Raw genomic sequence first — 20,408 nt, 5'->3', positions numbered from 1 at the left:
TTGTCCACATGTTTCAGTTAGTTTTGTGCCACCTTTTGTGTGTGTGTGTGTGTGTTACAAGTCTCATTTTATACTCCCTGAAAATGCCTCTAACTGAGATGAAATATTGGAAGCATAAAATACTATTTTTAATAATTTCCTAGTGCTGTTTCACACCATTAAACTTTTATTGTGAGTTTTTCCCAGCACTTAAGCCTTAACACACATGGACATTCACCGTGTATTTGGAAGAGACACTGGTGAGGAAGAGATCTAGGGTGTTTTGGAGGGGTGGTTAGGATTATCTGGTATTCTGGTTGGTATATGAACAATTTGTGTTAGGTCATTATGTTCCTTTTTTCAAATAGGAATTGAGCATCCTCTTTCACTTATACAGGACAAATTACAGGTGCAGTAAATATCATATACTCCAGGGTGGGCAAATAGAGGAAGTGGATCATTGGATGAGTTGAGTAAGTTCTTTAATTTTGCAGAGGTTTAAAGGTGGCATTAAGATTATATTTCTGTAACCTTAATGCCACCTTTAAACCTCCTGCAAAATTAAAGAACTTAATCAACTCATTCATTAACTGATTGTTTTGTTGTATCCATTTTTTTTTATAAATATTTGACTAATAATTTCTTATTCCTTCTTCAGACCTGCTCATTGGAGCAAATTGTTAGGGCTCTGTTTGAGGGTGCTGATGACTCCTAGTTTTTGTGTTGGGTGGTAGTATGAATTTTTGTGTATGTATTGGCCTGTGTGTGTGTGTGTGTGTGTGTGTGTGTGTGTGTGTGTGTGTGTGTGTGTGTGTGTGTGTGTGTGTAGGCTTGTGGTAGACCGTGAATGAAAGGCAGCCTGAGGGAAGATATGTGACGTGTGTTTAGAAATGGTGGAGAGTTATTGTTTTCAATCTCGATGGTAAATTGGATACATTTATGTTGTTCGTTCAGGTAGCTTAGGAATGCATTTAATGTTTCATGGCCATAGGACCAAATGGTAAAAATATCATCACCATATCTGAGTCAGACTTGGTACTTTAGGCTTGCTGAATTTAGAGCTTGTTGCTTGAAGTCTTCCATATAAAAGTTAGCTATGTGGGGAAAGCAGTGAGCCTGTGGCTTTACTTTCTTTTTGCAGGTAGAAATTATTTTGTCACACAAAATATCCGGAGCGAAGTATGTGGACAAAGAGGGGCCATGATATTGGGTGGAAATGAGAAGAATAGTATCATTGATCAGGACATTAGTGAAAAGGGCAGTTATGTCAAAACTAATAGATCTTTGTTATTGAGTTTGATGTTTTTTTTTTCATTTTGTTGATGAAGTGCTGTGTATTTTTTATGTAGGAGAGGGAATGACCTAACTCCTTGAGTGTAGCCACTAGTTTCTTGGCTAAGTGATAATTGTAGTGGTATGTTTGTTTTGTGTACTTTAGGCAGGCCATAAATTCTGGAAGAACGGACATAATGTGGTAATAGTTTTTTAATTGTTTCCTCTGGTCATGTAATCATTGACTTGATTAATTCTGTTGTTTTCTTTTTAATGCAGTTTGTAAGATTGTATTTAACCAATTGGTATGTGTTATTGTCGGATACCAATTAGTTCGTTTTTTTTTCAAGGTATGCTGCCTGATCAAGGTAGCATTGCCTTGGTAATAATGATGTCATGGTTATTTCTTTTAGCGTTAAAGGGCTAATTTTTCTGCTTTGATTAAATTGCAAGTTAGTTGTTTTATTAGAATTTAATATGTTGGATGTTTCCATCCGCATTTTATCGGCTATATTGGAAGGGAGGGATTTTAGATCTCTTTCAATGTGGTATATGAGGTCTCATTTGTTTACTGAACCTTAGTGCGATAGCCTTTTTGCAGAAGCGAGAATTCTTCATCATTCAGGTTGTAGCTGGAATTGTTGATAACTTGGCTGTGGTCTGTTGGTGGTTGGTTGCTTCTTACTTTACTTGTTTGTGATTGTCTGCTCCTCTGGGCATGGTATCCAGATTGTCTCTTGCTTTCTTGTTGTTTCAGTCTTTGGATCTTCTAGCTGGAATTGTTGATAACTTGACTGTGGTCTGTTGGTGGTTGGTTGCTCCTTACTTTACTTGTTTGTGATTGTCTGCTCCTCTGGACATGGTATCCAGATTGTCTCTTGCTTTCTTGTTGTTTCAGTCTTTGGATCTTCGCTATTAGTTTTTTCTTTGTTTTTACATAACATGTGCTTTGCAGAGTTGTCTGTGATCCACTCTAGAATATCCCAAATGTTGGGATTTATTCAGTCTACTGCAAACCTACACATGCAGGCTAATACATAAACAAAAATTCATACCATCATCCAGCACAAAAAAATTGGGGTCATCAGCACCCTCAAACATGAGATCTTCTTCTTCTTCCTATCATGGAATATAGGCCATGTGGCCTGTTCCAGTCTCATGCCATCTCTTTCTTGGTCTTCCGATTCTTCTTTTTCCACTTATTTTGTATCTGTATAATATTTTTGGTAGTCTGCTGTTGTCCATTCGATTTAAATGTTCTAGCCATTTTTGTTTATACTGTCTTATGTAGTAATTAATTGGTTTGATTTTTAGGGATTGTAAGATTTCTTCATTTGTTTTGTGGTCCCACTTGGTATATCCAGCTGTTTTTCTGAGGAACTTCATTTCTGCTGTTTGAATTCGTTTTTCATCTTTCCTTTTCATGGTCCATGTTTCGCTTCCATATAGTAGAGTTGGTTTTGACAAGACATTATATAGTCTGAGTCTAGTGTGTTTTTGTACCAGGGATGGCTTAAATATACTATTTATTATGCCATTTACTTTGACAAAGTTTGATATTTTAGTGTCTGTGTCTTTTTCTTCTTCGTAGGATAGATCACATCCCAAGTATCTGAAAGTGTTTACTTGTTCTATTATTTTATTATCTATCACTATTTTACTTCTTATTGGGTTTTCTCCTTTGAATGCCATTATTTTTCTTTTTTTTCTTTGGATATTATATTATATTGTATTATCATATTATATTGCTTTGAGATATCATTTAATGATTTTAATGATCTTTGTAAGTCATCTTCTGATGTAGCTAATACTATTTGATCATCTGCAAATAGTGTATCTATCTTCATTTGCGGGGTCATTTGTATACCAAATGGGCTGTTTCCAGATTGTTAATATTTCATTTATATATATATTGAAAAGCAGAGGTGAGAGGGTACATCCTTGTCGTACTCCTCTTGATATATCTTTCCATTCTGAGGTGTGTTTTAATTTAACTGCTATTTTATTTCCTGTATATATTTCTTGAATAGATTGTAAAAGTTGGTTTGGTATGTTTAAATCGGTTAATATTTTAAACAATTTTTGTCGACTAATTTTGTCAAACGCTTTTTCATAATCAATAAATGCACATGTGTTTCTTTTTGAAATTCTCTTCTCTTTTCTATTAATAATTTTAAAGTAAAAATTGGATCTATGCAGGATCGGCCTTTTCGGAAGCCATTTTGTTCTAGTAATTTGTTTTCTACAATGCTGCTTAGTTTCTCTTTTAATATTCCTGCATATATTTTATATCCTGTATTCAGCAGGCTAATTCCTCTATAATTATTGCAATTGTCTTTATTTCCTTTTTTATAGATTGGGATGACCAGTACTTTTTTCCAAGAGTTAGGGGTTTTTCCAGACATCCAAACCATATTAAAAAATTTCAAAAGTCTTTCATTAAATTTTTCACCTGCATTTTTGTATAGTTCTATATTTATATTGTCTTCTCCTGGCCTTTTCCTATTTTTCATCTTCTTTATTATATTTTTCAGTTCTAACATTGTGATATTTTCTATTAGGTCATTCTTTGTCTTATAAAATTTTAATTCATTGTTCTCATCTGTCCAGAGATTTTGGAAATAGGTCACCCATTTTTCTAAATCTATTGTTTGTATTTTTATCTTTTCTTTTATTTCTTTATTCATGTATTTTATTACTTTATAGGTTTGGGGTTGTGGCTTAAATAAATCCTTTTCTAGTTCTGTTACGAAATTGTTCCATCTTTCTCTATGTTTTTTCCTTACTTCTCGTTTTGCAATTGCACTATTTCTTTTATACTCTATTTCTGCTTCTATTGTTTTGGAATTTAGCCATTTCTGGTAACTGTCCTTTTTGGTTTTTATTATATTTTCTATTTCTTTGTTCCAGTCTCGTAGTCCTCTTTTTCTAATCCATTTGTGCTTTATTCCTAAGGTTTCTGTTGCTGCTTTTGTGAGAATTTGTTTCAAATTTTCCCATTCATCTTCTATGTCACTTGATTCATGTGTGGTTTCTGTTTTTAAGTTTGTGCATTTTTGATATTGTAGTCTAACTTGAGGATCCTGTAATGAAGAAATTTTGAAGCTTGGCTGGTAAGAATTTTCCATTCTATGTGTTTTTAGCCACTTTGGTTTAAAACGAATTTTTGCTGATACCATATAATGATCAGAGTTTAATTCAAAGCCTCGATATGCTCTTACATCTAAAATTAACTCCGCTAATTTAAAATTTGTGATTTTAAATTAGCGGAGTTAATTTTACAATTACTGATTTGTATCCTCTGGCTGACCAAGTATATTTATGTATTTCCTTGTGTTTAAACATTGAATTCATTATTCTCATATTATTATAAATGACAAAATCGCGCAATCTGCGACCATTTTGATTACATGCACCTTCGCCAAATATACCTATGTTTGTTTTGTATTTTTTGTTTCCTATTCTGGCATTTAAATCTCCTGTTAGCAGTAAATAGTCAGTTTTGTTTGTTTTATCTATGGCATTCTGTAATTCTTTATAAAATATATTACTGTTTTCTTCTTTTCCCTCTTCTGGTGCATATGCACCAATTATTGTTATGTGGCCTCTTAATGTCTTGAGTCTAATTTCTATTAGTCTTTCATTCAAATAGTTGTAATATACAATATTGTTCTTTAGGGATTTATGTACCATAATCATTATACCTGCTTTTGCTCTTTCTTCTTTTTTTACCCCACTGTAGATTTGTATATAGTTGTTTGTTTCTTTTGTACCTTTTTGTTTTTTCTTTGTTTCTATTACTATACATATCTTTATGTTAGCTTGGTTTAGTTTTTATCAAGTTCTTCTTCTTTGTGTGCAATGCTTCTCACATTCCATGTTGCAATCTTCATTATGTGTTCCTTTTTCCAATTTCGTTTACCATTTCCTGGGTTGTGGTCTTTTCCCTGACAGTCTGTCTGGCTTTTCTTTGCATGAAACTTGAAAGTATTTTGAATTTCTCCAGGGCAGGTTACTAACCTGTCGCTGGGTAAGTCCAGTGGTAGGGCTGCTACCTAACGCCTCTGGACAGGCAGATCTAACAGCATTTACTCTGTTAGGGTGTTAAGGTTATACCGCCCATACTCAGTCGCCAGTGCCTCGTTTGTACTTTTAGAACAGGATGGACCACGGGAAGGTGAGGTTGACATTTGAGTGGGAGAGGCTATGTATTGCGCTTCACCACCCCTTCCACCCCAACATGAGATCTATCAATTACAATTTGCTTCAATGAGCAGGTGCTGAAGAATGAATTCGAAGTTATTAGCCAAACATTTATAAAAAATGGATTTTTAAAAAAAAATAGTTCACAAAATCTCCTCCACAATAATCCCATTAAAAGCAAAAAAAGTTTACGAGAATGCCATAGCAATACTATACATTAGGGGAATATCAGAAAGAAATAGAACACATAAATACAATATTAAGGCAACCTTCAAACCCCTGCAAAATTAAAAAGTATACTCAGCTCATCCAAAGATCTCCTTCCCTACTTTGCCCGCCTGTGGGTTTACAGAAGTCAGTGCACCTGCAGCCTACCTACCTTACATAGAGGAAATAGGGAGCACCATACTGATATTAAATTCCTCCACTATGGTAAAAGATGGCTGTCAGGCCATGCACTTTGAACATCTCACAGAATCAACTGGAAAGGCACTAAGTCCCTACTGTGCCAAGACCTGATTTGAAAGAAAGTTCAAAGAAACTTGTGAGGTGCTGAAACATCATCTGATCTCAACAAGAATGATAGATTAGTAACCTATTTGCAACCTGTATAGCATCTGAACATGATGGCAAAATCCCAACACAAAACCTTTAACATAAGAGAACTGTAGAGATATGTTTAATGTAGTTTCAATATAAAACTTTTGTTTTGTTAATTAATTTATCAGATAAAATAATTGAAAATAGATAAAATAATAAGTATGTTATTTTCATAATTAAAAATAATTACTTCTACATGTGTTTTTGTCTCCATAAATTTTCACAATGATTCTGTCAATAAAATCAGATATAAACAACTACAGGCATATAACACACACATTTACTATCACACACTTGTAAGATTTTTACAAGAATAATCTTCAAAAGAATTTGTAACCATCTGGACTCCAAACAACCATATGAACAAGTAGGTTTCAGAAAAAAATTTTCTACAATAGACCATCTACACACAGTTAATCAAATAATAGAAAAATATTTAGAATACAGTAATCCTTTATATAGGGCCTTCATTAACTATAGCAAAGTATTTGACTCCATAGAACATTACCATCTTTTCTATGCTTTGAAAGACATGGGAATCAAGGGAAAATATATCCAGCTACCTCAAACCATTTATGAAAATAGTGAGACATCTATGGAGGGGAGCAGCGACTTCTGAGGATGGAGAGAGAGAGAGAGGCATCAAACAAGGTAATCCTATTGCTCCCAAACTTTTTACAACAGCCTTTGACACCATTTTCAGGGATCTGGATTGGGATGATTATAGTATTAATATTTAGGCAAAGATGTTAAACAGTATGTTTTTGGATGACATCATTCTTTTTTGCTGAAGATGGCTCTCAACTTAATCTGATGATCAATGAATTAAGCATAAAAAGCAAGGAAATAGGTTTAGCATAAACTATCATAAAACAAAAATATGGACAAGCCCTGAACATATTCCCATTGATGTTGAAAATGCTATAATAGAATATGTAGAGTATTACACATATTTAGGACAAATGATCTCCATGTCAAATTGCTTTGATCTTGAAATCCAGTGCAGAATCAACATTGCTTGGAAGAGCTACTGGAGAATAAAGCATTGGATGAAGGGGAACCTTCCATTTGTGTAAAAAGAAAATTATTAGATAATGATTGTCTTACCAACTTTGACTTATTGTTCCCAGACTTGGTCACTAGTCACTACAGAGACAAAAAAAAAGCTCCAAGTTTGCCAAAGTGCAATGGAAAGCAGTTTACTCAAAGTATCTAGATTAGATAAAATAAGGTACTTAAGAATAAGGACTTAAGAGACCTAATAAAAATAAAATGTCATTTGGAAATCAAAATGGGATTGGACAGGCCACTTGATAGATGTCTCTGACTCTCTATCAAGATGATAGATGGTCAAGAGAGAGCAACAAAGTGTCCACCAAGAGAAGGAGTCAGAAAACCTGGAAGACAGAGAAAAGGATGGAGAGATGACATCGAAAAACAGCTTGGTGTCACATGGACAAGAGTGGCCTGGGATAGGAGAGAGTGGGAGAGGCCTTTGCCCTGCAGTGGGACATCTAGGCTAACAACAATAATTAATTTATATTTGTGCATAATTTTTTTATTTATTATTTTATTATTTCTTTTTCACCAGAGGCCAGGCTAGGGTAAATGATTAACAAAGAATTTAGATTTATCTTACTTTTGTGTGGCGTCATGTAGCTTGTGTCCTGTGTATATGCATTTTCCTGATGATGGCCTCAATACAGAGGTTGAAATGTTAAGTGTTATTTTCATAATTAAAAGAAAAGTAATTACTCCGTTTTTGTCTCCATAAATTCTTCAAAATGAATTGTTTATATAACTGGTAGCATGAAATTGCATCAGTGCAAAATGTCTGAACGTCTATCTTGTAAGTCAAAGAGATACTTGTATATAGTTTTAAAAATGCAGTGTACATAATGTTCAATGAAATGCAGTCACAACAGCTTTATGACCTAATTGGTATCTGGAAAGCAGTCGTTAAAGAAGCCATCATAAATTAAACCCTAAATTCCTATAGGCTCATCATCATCATGAACTGAGTTACATTCATAAAAGTATATTTTTAGCCCTAAATCCCACACTGAAATGTCACTTGATGAAATAATAAAGAGAAACAATATATAATCATGCAGAAAGTGAAAAAAATTGTTACAGGATTTACTGTTTAGAGGTTTTTAAAATAAATAAACATGCATTTTTTTCCTTAATAAATTTTGTAGCAGCATTAAAGGCATTTCTGACAGTGGCCACCGTCTTTGAGTCATGTTTTTTATTCATGGCTGGATCATCAATTTTCAAATTTTCTGACTGGAGTCAATTTTTTGAAGAGCTTTTGTAAGTCTTTGTAATGTAATGTCTTGATTTTTTTCAGTATCATCTTCAGTAGTTCCTTGCTTTGCCACTCCAGTAAGTTCCTCAGTAGTAGACTCCTTTTCGTGCAAGTTAAGCAACTCATTTACATCTTCACAAAAGACTTCTAGAATCAACTGATTTGCTATTTCACTCAGTAGTTCCCTTTTTCAAAGAAGATTCAAAACTTTATATCTTCAATTAACTGTGAGCAGAGTTTCTTTCAAACTCCCTTCAGATCGTATTAGCAAGTTCATTGTGGGTATCTTTAATGGTTCTTAAAGCAGCTAAAGGTTGATATTTTTGTCAAAACTCTGATTGTTGAGCTATTTTACTAATAGATTGCCTTTATACGGACAACGCAGGTCACTGTAATGGTGTTTAAAAAAAAGAGTTTTGTGATGTAGAACTTAGTTATTAAATAAAAAGTAAACAACTTGATACAATTATTAGAAATATTCATACTATAAATTAAAGATGCCAAGAAATTATACACTTGATTTAATCCTTTATTCAAGTGTAAGCAAACAAAGTTTTTGCCTGAAGTATTTTCAGGACTGGGGCAACTCGTGGTAAGGGTGGTATGACTTCACATCACTTGCCCTAGTATCCCATAATGCAAAGCACATCTCCTTGTGCATATGTATAATGCTATGCATTATGAGAAGGATCACTACACAGACCAGTTTCAATCTTTTTTGAGGTCTCTTCAGTGGGAGCCAGACCCAGAGGTGATACTAAGGTTGAAGTAATGCAGAAGTCATATTTTTTATATACCAGTTGCCAAAAGATGTCACACCTTATTATTAAATTACTCTGAATTAGAGAAAGGTTGTTGGAAGTTTTTACTTCCAACAACATTATATATGTCTTCAAGGAGATGTGCTTTGCATTATGGGATACTAAGGCAAGTTATGTGAAGTCACCTTTACCACGAGTTGCCCCAGTCCTGAAAATACTTCAGGCACAAACTTTGTTTGCTTACACTTGGATAAAGGATAAAACCAAGTATGTAATTTCTTGGTATCTTTAATTTGTAGTATAACCAAGTGAAAAAACTTCCAACAATATTTATACTAGTTAAAATGTTTCATTTTTGATTGTGATGTGATCTCAGTCAGTTAGCAACCTGCTGTTTGGATAATTTGCATCTTGATTGTCTCACTTCTTGTGACCCATCATTTCATACATTCATAATAGAAAATTTGTACTAGTTGTAAAAGTAGGAATTTGCTGTATTGAGATTACTGATCACTATATAAATTTACTGCTCAGTTTGCTGTGCAACATAAATATTTATACTCTTACAACACTTTTTTAAAAATATACTAATTTATGCCATCTGGCATAATTTTTTTTTATTTTTAAAAAAGATTATAAATATTTATAAAATTGCATAATATTGTTTCAATTTCTGCATAGCTCAAAGAGAAGGAAGATGTCAAACTCAAAGAACAGGAACGCAAGAGGGCAGAGTTTAAAGCAGGACGTCATGTTGGGGTAAGTTTTCAGTATTTGCTACATTTATTTTCTACTGTGTAATACTTATTATTATACCCAAATCATTTTATTTTCAAAACATGCAGATTGCAAAATGTCTGAAAACCTGTGATCCAGAATATGGATATCCTTCATCCTGTCTTTTCATTGCTAATTTTGGTTGGATGTTTGTTGTGTTAAAGTGATTTGCTTTTACTTTTTTTTTTTTTTTAAAGTAAATTATGCAGTTGACTCTCATTATAGCAAATTCACAGGGATCAAAGGAATACAGTCAACTCTCTGCAACTGGCTATAACACTATAACAAATTACCAAAACAGTTCTGACAGACTTTCATGCATAATACCATTTAAAACAATTCATCATCATCAAAGTCCTGATATATATCCTCAAGGGTTGTACAGGATATGATAGTACTACACGAAAAATTTACATCATTACTAACTTTCTATCTACAATTTTCCTCCAAATCAGTCTGTTAAATGTCAAGACTCCAATATTATCAGGTCTATATTTCTGTCTTCTAAGGTACTTTTTATACATAATAAATAACGGAAAAACTCGCGTAGAAATATTATTTAATAGTATAATTTTCGCCTGTGTGTCACAGGCATCTTCAGTACAATTAAGCTCAAAATTAAACACTAACTGACAATTCCAAAAATTCTTCTACGTGAGTTTTTCCGTTAATTATTATGTATAGTTATGTCTACTCACGGTTTACCTCTTTTAAAACTTAAGGTACTTTTTACTGTATCAATCCACCTATATCTTGGTCTTCCTCTGGATCTTTTTCCTGCCAACCTGGCAGAGAACACTTGTTTTGCTAATTTTTCCTCTCCCATTCTGTTTAAGTGACCATACTACCTGAGATTAGCTCTGATAATGCATTCCTGGATGCTGACAATATCAAGTTCTTTCCTAATATCCTCGTTTTTAATATTATATTGCCATTGACACCATCTGTTCATGTCCCTAATCTTTCTCATGACACTCATATCTGCAGTCTCCAGTCTTTGGTCAAATGTTTTACTTGTAACCTGGCTCTCAGATCCATAAGTAAAAATTGGTTTAAACACTGTCTTGTATACAACTAATTTAGTGTCTTGGCTAATTTCTCTCTTATTCCATATAAATTTATTCAGTTGACTTCCTACCATACAGCTTTCTGATTTTGTTGTCTATTTCCATATTTAACTTACCATCTTCACTAAAAATTGTGCCTAAGTAGCTGAAATGTTTTACTCGTTCTATAAGTTCTCTATTCACAATGCAGTTGATATTTTCAATGTTTCTGCCTTTTTTCATTGTCTTTGTCTTTTTAATGCTGACATTCATACCATATCTATTACAACAGTTATTGAATCTTGCAGATTGTAGCAGATTTATTTAGAAGTATAACATCATCCACATAAAGCAAAAGAGTTGAGATTAACACCTCTAATTTTGATATTAGGTTTGATACCACTTTCCTTCATAATGTGATCCATATAGATAATGAATAAGAGAGGGGATAATGTACTTCCTTCAATTCTAACTGCTGGCTTACAACTCAAATAAAGACTAAGTATTGCTTGATATAATGTCCCACTGACACCATACAACTGTAGCGTTTTGAATAGCCTTTCTCTTGGTACCTTGTCATATGCTTTTTCCAGATCTACAAAACTGTTTCTCAAGTATACTTGCATATATTTTACCAGGAACACACAGTAGAGAAACACCTTTGTAATTCTCACATTCAGTTTTATTTCCTTTTTTTTTGTATGGGTACTATGAGAGCTCTGCTTCAATCATCTGGAATTCGTCTGTCTGTCCAGACCTTCTGAACTATGAACTGTACGACTTTTATACCTCCATACTTGAGCATTTCTGGTCGAATATCATCTACTTCTGCTGCCTTTCCACATTTCAGGCTTTTGATGGCTTTTTCTACTTCAAGTATGGATACGTATTCCTGACTGCATGCCTGGTCAGTGTTTTTTTTTTTTACCACTGTGCTATCATCACTGCTTGTTTCATTTAGCAGTTTATCAAAGTAATTACTCCATACTTCGAGGATATCTTTTTCTCTTGTTTTCATGTCACTGTTATCATCTCTAATTCCTTTTACAGCACTCTTTTTCTTCCATTTCTGAGCTTCTTCAAAAACTTACAGAATATTTTGCTACCTTCTTGATATTTATTTTCTGTGTTCTTGCCAAAGTCCTCGCAAGACTTTTCTTTAGCCAGTTTTACATTGTTTAGCTTTCTTACATTTGTCTCTGTATTCTCTGAGAGCATAAGCTGACTTATTTGCCAGGAACTTTTGATATGCTTTCTTTCTTTTCCTTCACTGCCTCTTTAACTTCCTGTGTTCCCCCATTGAGTTCTGATTTTTCTATCCTTGCAGACAACCTCACCACATGCCTCTCTGGCTGAATCAATCACTTTAAGGCTTGAAAGTGAATCTCCAAAGTTTGGTTTCTGCTCTCGAACTATTTCATTTTTTATTTTTGAATAATATTTGTGTATTTTAGTCTGCAGTTCACAATTGAGAGCTGCTCAACTTTTATTCTCTTTAAAACTTTCTTACATGATCTTCTTTTCAATATGAAATTCAATTTTATCCTGCTCAAGACTAAATGGTGATCACTTCCAATTTCAAATCCTCTGTACACTGGTGTCCTGCACCAGTGGGAAAACATGACTCTCAACAATAACATGGTCAACGAGACTTTTCTTATTCCTTGCCTCTTCTCTCCATTTAAATTTGTGCACATTTTTATGTTGTAACATTGTGTTAGTAATAACCAGTCCATGTCCTGAGCAGAAATCCAACAGGTATTACTATTATTATTAGCTTTGCTCTTTTCTCCAAATCTTCCCAAAATATTTTTGTATGTCTGACAATCATTTCTTACTATGCTATTTAGATCCCTCAACAAGGACCAACTTTTCCTTTTTCATTGTGTCAGTTACTTTTTCTAAAGCCTCAAAAAAATTCCTTCACTTCTACCTTAGTAGAACCTTCTGTGGGACCATAGGCACAACTAAGTCTCATTGTCCAGTTTCCCATTCTGATATTTTCCCACATCACTCTACTTGAGACTGCCTGTCATTCAAGAAGATTAGCTTCCTAATTAGTGTTGAATACTATGACTACTCCTTCTTTCCCTTGATTGTCATTGCCTGAATATAACATTTTGTATTTCTTGCTCAGAAAGATCTCACCAGTTTGTCTTTTTTGCTTCGGTCACCCCTATTATGTCGATCTGATAATTATCCAATTCCTCAGCTAGCTCCATTTCTTTGCCATTCAGACTTCTTATGTTGATAGTACTGATCTTGAACTCTGATGATGTTGAGTTGGGGTTTGTTTTCAGATTTGTTCCAGTAGCTGACTTTTCGCTGTTTTTCCTAGTTCCCTGGCGAAAACAGCGAGGGGGGGGGGGCTTGTTTAACCGGGCAACACCCAGCAGGCATGAAATTCTGTCATGTTGTACATCATTTGAAATTTTGGTTTAAGCCAATAAGAATACAATTCGGTCGGCTAAATCCCAAATTGCCAGCCCATCTTCATCCGTTCAGTATCCAGGTAGATATCTAACAGGGTACACCACAAAAAGGTGAGGATTGGACATTAGGGCAGAAGCCCTGGTCAGTTCTCTGCATTCCTTTGAAGGCTATGTGGAGGTCTCCTCTCAGTTATATAGCTTTGACCCTTAACCATCCCAGAATTAAAACAGGATTTACTATAGGAAACTATACACTTTAACTTTTCTGTGGCTCCTACTACTCTGCCATATTAAGAGTGGACTGGAGTTTTTTAAGACTGCTTATAGCTTATTTGAGTAGTAATAGTTAGTTATAACAGTTTGCTGAGTGAATTTCTTTTCGGATGTCTGAAAACCTGTTAAGGTATTCAAACATCTGAAAAGAAATTTAATCTTACCAGGTTTCAGACATTTTGCAATCTGCAAGTATTTTGAAAGTAAAATACTTTACGTATAACTGCTGAGTGAGTTTTCTATAGTTCAGCATTAAATTAAATTTGTTAAAATGCAAAAAAAAATTAATGTGAAAAATATTTGTAACATCTGTTTAGGCTTCCAACCTTATAATAGCTTAACATTGTCAGATGAAGTCTTGTTTTGAATTGTTAAAGTATAAAACTTGATTTTTCATTTTAAGATGATGTAATTTCAATATATGTATATATGATTGTGGGGTCGTTTAGAATCAAAGCTATATTGCCAGAAGGGTGTGTATGTGGGGGGCATCTTCATACACTAAGAAATGGGGAGAAAATGACTGGATCATCTGATCTTGTGGCACAGGTATCTTCTGCAGACTGAATGAACAAGGATAGGTTAACAGTTTGGGATTTAGGACCAAATTGTAATCTTTTTTTTTTTTTTTTGTCATGGAATTAGGGTGAAGAAGGAAAATTCACCTACTAGAAACAAATTCCAACTCAAATTGTTCAGTGATTTAAAAAAAAAAAAAAAAAGTGGAACTGATGGAAGAATTAGAGAAGTACCATATTGAATTAATGGTGTTACTGAAACACAAAAAAACAAATAATTAAGATTCTTCTAAATAGCAATATAGGTTGTTACATTCAGGTAATGATCAAGAAAAAGGAAGGAGTTGCAATAGTGTTTAGCATTAAACACAGTGATTTTTTTTGAATGGCAGGAAATTTCAAGGGAAGTGATGTGAGCAGACCTCAAAATTGGGATTGAATAATGAAACTGGCTTCTACCTATGGTTCCACAGAAAGTTCTACCAAGGAAGAAGTAGGGGAATTGTTTGAGTCATTAGTGAAACCAACTGACATATAAAGAAAAAAAAGGAAAAGCTGGCCTTTACAGGAAATCTACAGTAGAGAAGGAAATAAATACCAGATGTATAGCAATGTTTGGGTAAATTTTGGAATTTAGACCAAAGCTAATAATAATAATAAGGGGTGCTTAAGGGTCAAAGCTGTATAACTGAGAGGAGACCTCCACATAGCCTTTAAAGGAATGCAGAGAACCGACCAGGGCTTCTGACCTAATGTCCAATCCTCACCTTCTTGTAGTGCACCTTGTTGGGTATCTACTTGGATACTGAACAAACGAGAATGGGCTGGCAATTTGGGATTTAGGCGACCAAATTATATTCTTATTGGTTAAACCAAAATAAAAAATGATGGTACGACATGACAAAATTTCATGCCAGCTGGGGTGTCGCGCGGTTAAATAAGGCCCCCGTTGTTTTCGCCAGGGAATCAGGGCGAACAGCGAAAAGTCGGCTACTGGAACAAATCTGAAAACAAACCCCAACTCAACATCATCATCAGAGTTAAAGATCGGTACTATCAACATAAGAAGCCTGAATGGCAAAGAAATGGAGCTAGCTGAGTACCAGAATTAGATAAGTACGAGATCAACATAATAGGGGTGACTGAAATGAAAAAGACAAAAACTGGTGAGATCTTTCTGAGCAATAAATACAAAATGTTATATTCAGGCAATGACAATCAAGGAAAAGAAGGAGTAGCCATAGTATTCAACACAAAATATGAGGCTAATCTTCTTGAATGGCAGTCAGTCTCAAGTAGAGTAATGTGGGCAAATATGAGAATGGGGAACTGGACAGTGAGACTTATTTGTGCCTACAGTCCCACAGAAGTTTCTACTAAGGTAGAAGTGGAGGAATTTTTTGAGGCTTTAGAAAAAGCAACTGACACAATGAAAAAGAAAAAGTTGGTACTTGTTGGGGATCTAAATAGCAGAGTAGGAAATGATTGTGAGACATACAAAAATATTTTGGGAAAATTTGAAGAAAAGAGCAAAGCTAATAATAATGGTGAATATCTGTTGGATTTCTGCTCAGGACATGGACTGGTTATTACTAACACCATTTTCCAACATAAAAATGTGTGCAAATTCACATGGAGAGAAGAGGCAAGGAATAAGAAAAGTCTCATTGACTATGTTATTGTTGATAGTGATGTTTTCTCCCTGGTGCAGGACACCAGAGTGTACAGAGGATTTAAAATTGGAAGTGATCACTATTTAGTCATGAGCAAGATAAAATTAAATTTCATATTGAAAAGAATAACATGTAAGAAAGTTGAGTATCTCTCAGATATGAATTGTAGACTAAAATACACAAAGATTGTTTAAGAAAAAATGAAAGTGTTCGAAAGCAGGAATCAAACCTTGGAGATTCAGTGGCAAACTCTGAAGAAAACATTGATTGATTTTGCCAGAGAGGCATGTGGTGAGGTTGTCTGCAAGGATAAAAAAATCAGAACTCCCTGGTGGACACAGGAAGTTAAAGAGGCAGTGAAGGAAAAGAAGAAAGCATATCAAAAGTTCCTGTCAAATAAGTCAGCTTGTGCTCTTAGAGAATACAGAGACAAATGCAAGAATGCTAAACACTGTGTAAAACTAGCTAAACAAAAGTCATGGGAGGACTTTGGCAAGAATATAGAAAATAAATATCAAGAAGGTAGCAAAATATTCTGGAGGTTGTTGAAGAAGCTTAGGAATGGAGGAAAGAGTGCTGTGAAAGGAGTTAGAGATGATAAAGGTGACATGAAAATGGGAGAAAAAGATATCCTTGAGGTATGGAGTAATTACTTTGAAAAACTGCTAAATGAAACAAGTAGTGATGACAGCACAGTGGTAAAAAAACACTGACCAGGCGTGCAGTCAGCATACATATCCATACTTGAAGTAGAAAAAGATATCAAAGGCTTGAAATGTGGAAAGGCAGCAGGAGTAGATGATATTCGACCAGAAATGCTGAAGTATGGTGGTATGAAAGTCTTACAGTGGCTGCACTGCATAGTTCAGAAAGCCTGGAGGGACAAATTACAGATGATTGGAGTAGAGCTCTCATAGTACCTATATATAAAAAGGGAATAAAACTGAATGTGAGAATTACAGAGGTATTTCCCTGCTGAGTGTTCCTGGCAAGATCTATGCAAGTATACTTGAAAAACGGTTGAGAAGAATTGTGGAAAGAAAGCTTGGTGAAGAACAAGCTGGATTCAGGCCAAATAGTCTGTCAGGATCAGATCTTCACTTTATGACAAATAGTTGAGAAAGCATGGAAATATAACAAAGATCTGTACTTAAGTTTTGTCGATCTGTAAAAGGCATATGACAAGGTGCCAAGAGCGAAGTTATTCAATACGCTACAGTTATATGGTGTCAATGGGGCATTATATCAAGCAATACTTAGTCTTTATTTGAGTTGTAAGTCAGCAGTTAAAAATTGAAGGAAGTACAGGAAGATGGTTTAATGTTAAATCTGGTGTGAGACAAGGATGTACATTATCCCCTCTTATTCATTATTTATATGGATCACATTATGAAGGAAAGTGGTATTAAACATGATGTTATACTTCTAAATAAATCCGCTACAAGTCTGCAAGATTTTCTGACTAAATTGAATAGCTGTTGTAATAGATATGGTATGAAGGTCAGCAATAAAAAGAGAAAGACAATGAAAATAGGCAGAATCATTGAAAATGTCAACTGTGTTGTGAATGGAGAACCTGTGGAACAAGTGAAACATTTCAGCTACTTAGGCACGAATTTTACTGAAGATGGTAAATTAAATATAGAAATAGACAACAGAATCAGCAAAGCTGGTATGGTAGGAAGTCAATTCATATGGAATAAGAGAGAAATTAGTCGGAACACTAAATTAGCTGTATACAAGACAGTGTTCAAAACCAGTTTTAACTTATGGATCTCAGGGCTGGGTCAGAAGTAAAACACTTCACCAAAGACTAGAGACTGCAGGTATGAGAGTCCTGAGAAAGATTATAGGCATGAACAGATGGCATCAATGGCAATATAATATTAAAAACGAAGATATTATGAAAGAACTTGACATTTTCAACATCCAGGAAAGCGTTGGCAGAGCTAATCTCGGGTGGTAAGGTCACTTAAACAGAATGGGCGAAGAAAGATGAGCAAAACACGTGTTCTCTGCCGGGTTGGCAGCAAAACGACCCAGAGGAAGACCAAGATATAGGTGATTTTATACGGTACAAAGTACCGTATCAAACGGTACGATACCTTAGGCCATAGAAATATAAGATCTGATAATGTTGGAGTCTTGACAAGTAACAGACTGATTTGGAGGAAAATTGTAGATTGGAAGTTAGTAATGATGTAATTTTTTTTCATGTAGTACTGTCATATCCTGTACACCCCTTGAAGGTACATGGCAGGAATTTGATGATTATTTAATAAAAAATATCTTTCTAAGCAAATTTTTTTTCCAGCTTTAAGAAAACACAGTAGAATATGCATAATATAAGGAGTCATTCTAGTAAAAAAAAAAAAATTAATGTAAGAAATTATTATATTTTCCAAAAAAAAAGTCAGTGTTTGTACTGTTATTCCTATTTGTATTTATTGACATTCTTCTTGGAATGTTCTCTCATCTTTATATGAGGCTTTTTCAGCAACTATGGCGAATACAAAACTTAAAAAGCTCCATGCCAGCTCAATCGTTGCCAGGAATAACAAGGATCGCGTTGCTTGTTTGGGTGGAGGGCTAACTTTGAAGCCGAAGCCACTGGCAAAATAACCAAAGACAAAGCAATTGATGTCTTGGCTCTCCAGGAAACTCATGTGCCTGACACAGCCCTCAATAGACTAAAGATCCGAGGCCTAATTTTCATGTCTTATAACTGCCATCCCAAGCCTGGCAACTGAATCTGGCCTGCCCTCAAGACATAACCTGATGTGTACCTGATACAGAATACTCCATAGGTATTAAAGTTCAAAATCCCACCATCTACAATGTCTACCAGCCACCATCACAATCCTGGCATGATCAGATTGACCGGCCACCACCTCACCCTGCTATCTATGTCGGCTTCAACTCTCATCACACCATGTGGGGCTATTCCTTTAACAACCAGGACGGTAATAATAATCTAGTTAACTGGATGGATACATATAAATTTACGATGCCAAGCAGGAAGGCACTCTCCACTCAGCCAGATGGAACAGAACCTACACCCCAGATCTGTGCATAGTCTCTAAAGACTCTGAAGACCCCCTCTGCCAACAACCAGAACCATTCTCAACAGATTCCTTAATAGTCAGCATTGTCTTACACTAATAGAGACAGGCACATCAATCCCAGTCAACAGCGGAACACCAATCGCTAGATGCAATCTTTGCAGGTCCAACTGGAATGCATTTCAGAAACCAATCGAGCAAACCATTAGATCAATTCCACCTACCCCTAATTGCTATCCAAGATTTGTTAAACTGATCAAAACTGCAGCCAAAGCCTCTATTCCTCTATGCCCCACCTAATGGGCCAGAACGAACAACACACAAAACAACAGAGATAACTCCTGATCAAATGACTAATCATTTATTGAAAACCTCCAAGATATGTCCCAGCTCTATCAGGAAAATTACTGTGCAATCTTCCATGAACCTGAACTTGTACACTCAGTATCTTGGGAAGACGTACAGGCAGCCTTAAAACTCACCAAGAATGGCAAGGCTGCAGGAGTGGATGGTATTCTCCCTGAGTTTCTAAAACATCTCAGTCAACAAGGCCAATGATAGCTGACCACCCTTTTCTCAAAAATTATAATGACTAGAAAACTACCATATTTGTGGCAGGAAGCCAAAATAATTGCCGTGCCCAAACCAGGGAAAGATCCAAATGATGTGAAAAATCTATGACCTATCTCCTTGCTTTGCTCCACCTTTAAGCTCTTTAAAAGAATTCCCCTTAAAAGAATTTCACCACTTGTCGAAAGAGCACTCCTGATTGAACATGCTGACTTCGGGCTGGGAAGAAGTTGCTGTGACCAGGTCCTGGCCCTGACAACACAGATTGAAGCAGGTTTCCAGAAGAAACTTAAGTCTAGAGCCACTTTCATTGACCTAACATCAGCTTATGACACAGTCTGGATCAGGGGCCCTCCTCCTAAAGCAAAAATATTATAAGGTGCAAAAAAACTTTTGCACCCAGCTTTTTGAATCCATTCTCTCCAACAGAAAGATCTGGGTCCATATTGGCGGAAAAAAGAGCAGGCCCAGATTCCTTCACAACAGTCTCCCACAGGACTCTGTGTTATCCCCTTTACTTTTTAACATCTATGTGTACGACTTACCACATACCAGCTCAAGCAAGTATACGTACGCTGATGACCTAGCGATCCTACATCAATCTACCTCCTTTGCCAACCTGGAATCAACCTTGAACATAGACCTGAACAACCTGGAAGAGTATTTCAAGCAGTGGTACTTGAAGCCAAATCCAACAAAAACTATGTCCACAGTATTTCACCTGAACAATGCAGAGGCGAATCAACACCTCAACCTTTCTTTCTGTGGAATAATGGTAGAATATGAGCCTCACCCAAAATACCTTGGAGTGAGCCTGCACAGAAGCCTAACCTATAAAAGCCACATCACCAACCTGTTCAACAAAATTAAAACTAGAAACAATATCATTTCAAGGCTTTCTGGAACAACCTGGGGTTGTGGTGCAGAAGTC

General features: G+C 35.3%; 1 protein-coding gene across 1 annotated transcript in view; it reads left to right on the top strand.

Annotated features, from left to right (window-relative positions):
- The window catches only part of LOC150104988 (zinc finger CCCH domain-containing protein 15), a 179,097-nt gene that overhangs the window by 131,622 nt on the left and 27,067 nt on the right, over nt 1-20,408 (top strand). Inside the window, exon 8 of the mRNA XM_090396091.1 lies at nt 9,808-9,885. Coding sequence (XP_090252217.1) covers nt 9,808-9,885 — 78 coding nt within the window. The remainder of the gene's footprint in view (nt 1-9,807; nt 9,886-20,408) is intronic.

Source organism: Typopeltis vanoorti, chromosome 7 (assembly GCF_054136105.1).
Source record: "Typopeltis vanoorti isolate ZY-2024b chromosome 7, IOZ_Tvanoo_1.0, whole genome shotgun sequence".
NCBI lineage: Eukaryota > Metazoa > Arthropoda > Arachnida > Uropygi > Thelyphonidae > Typopeltis > Typopeltis vanoorti.
This window is presented reverse-complemented; position numbering and strand designations above follow the sequence as displayed.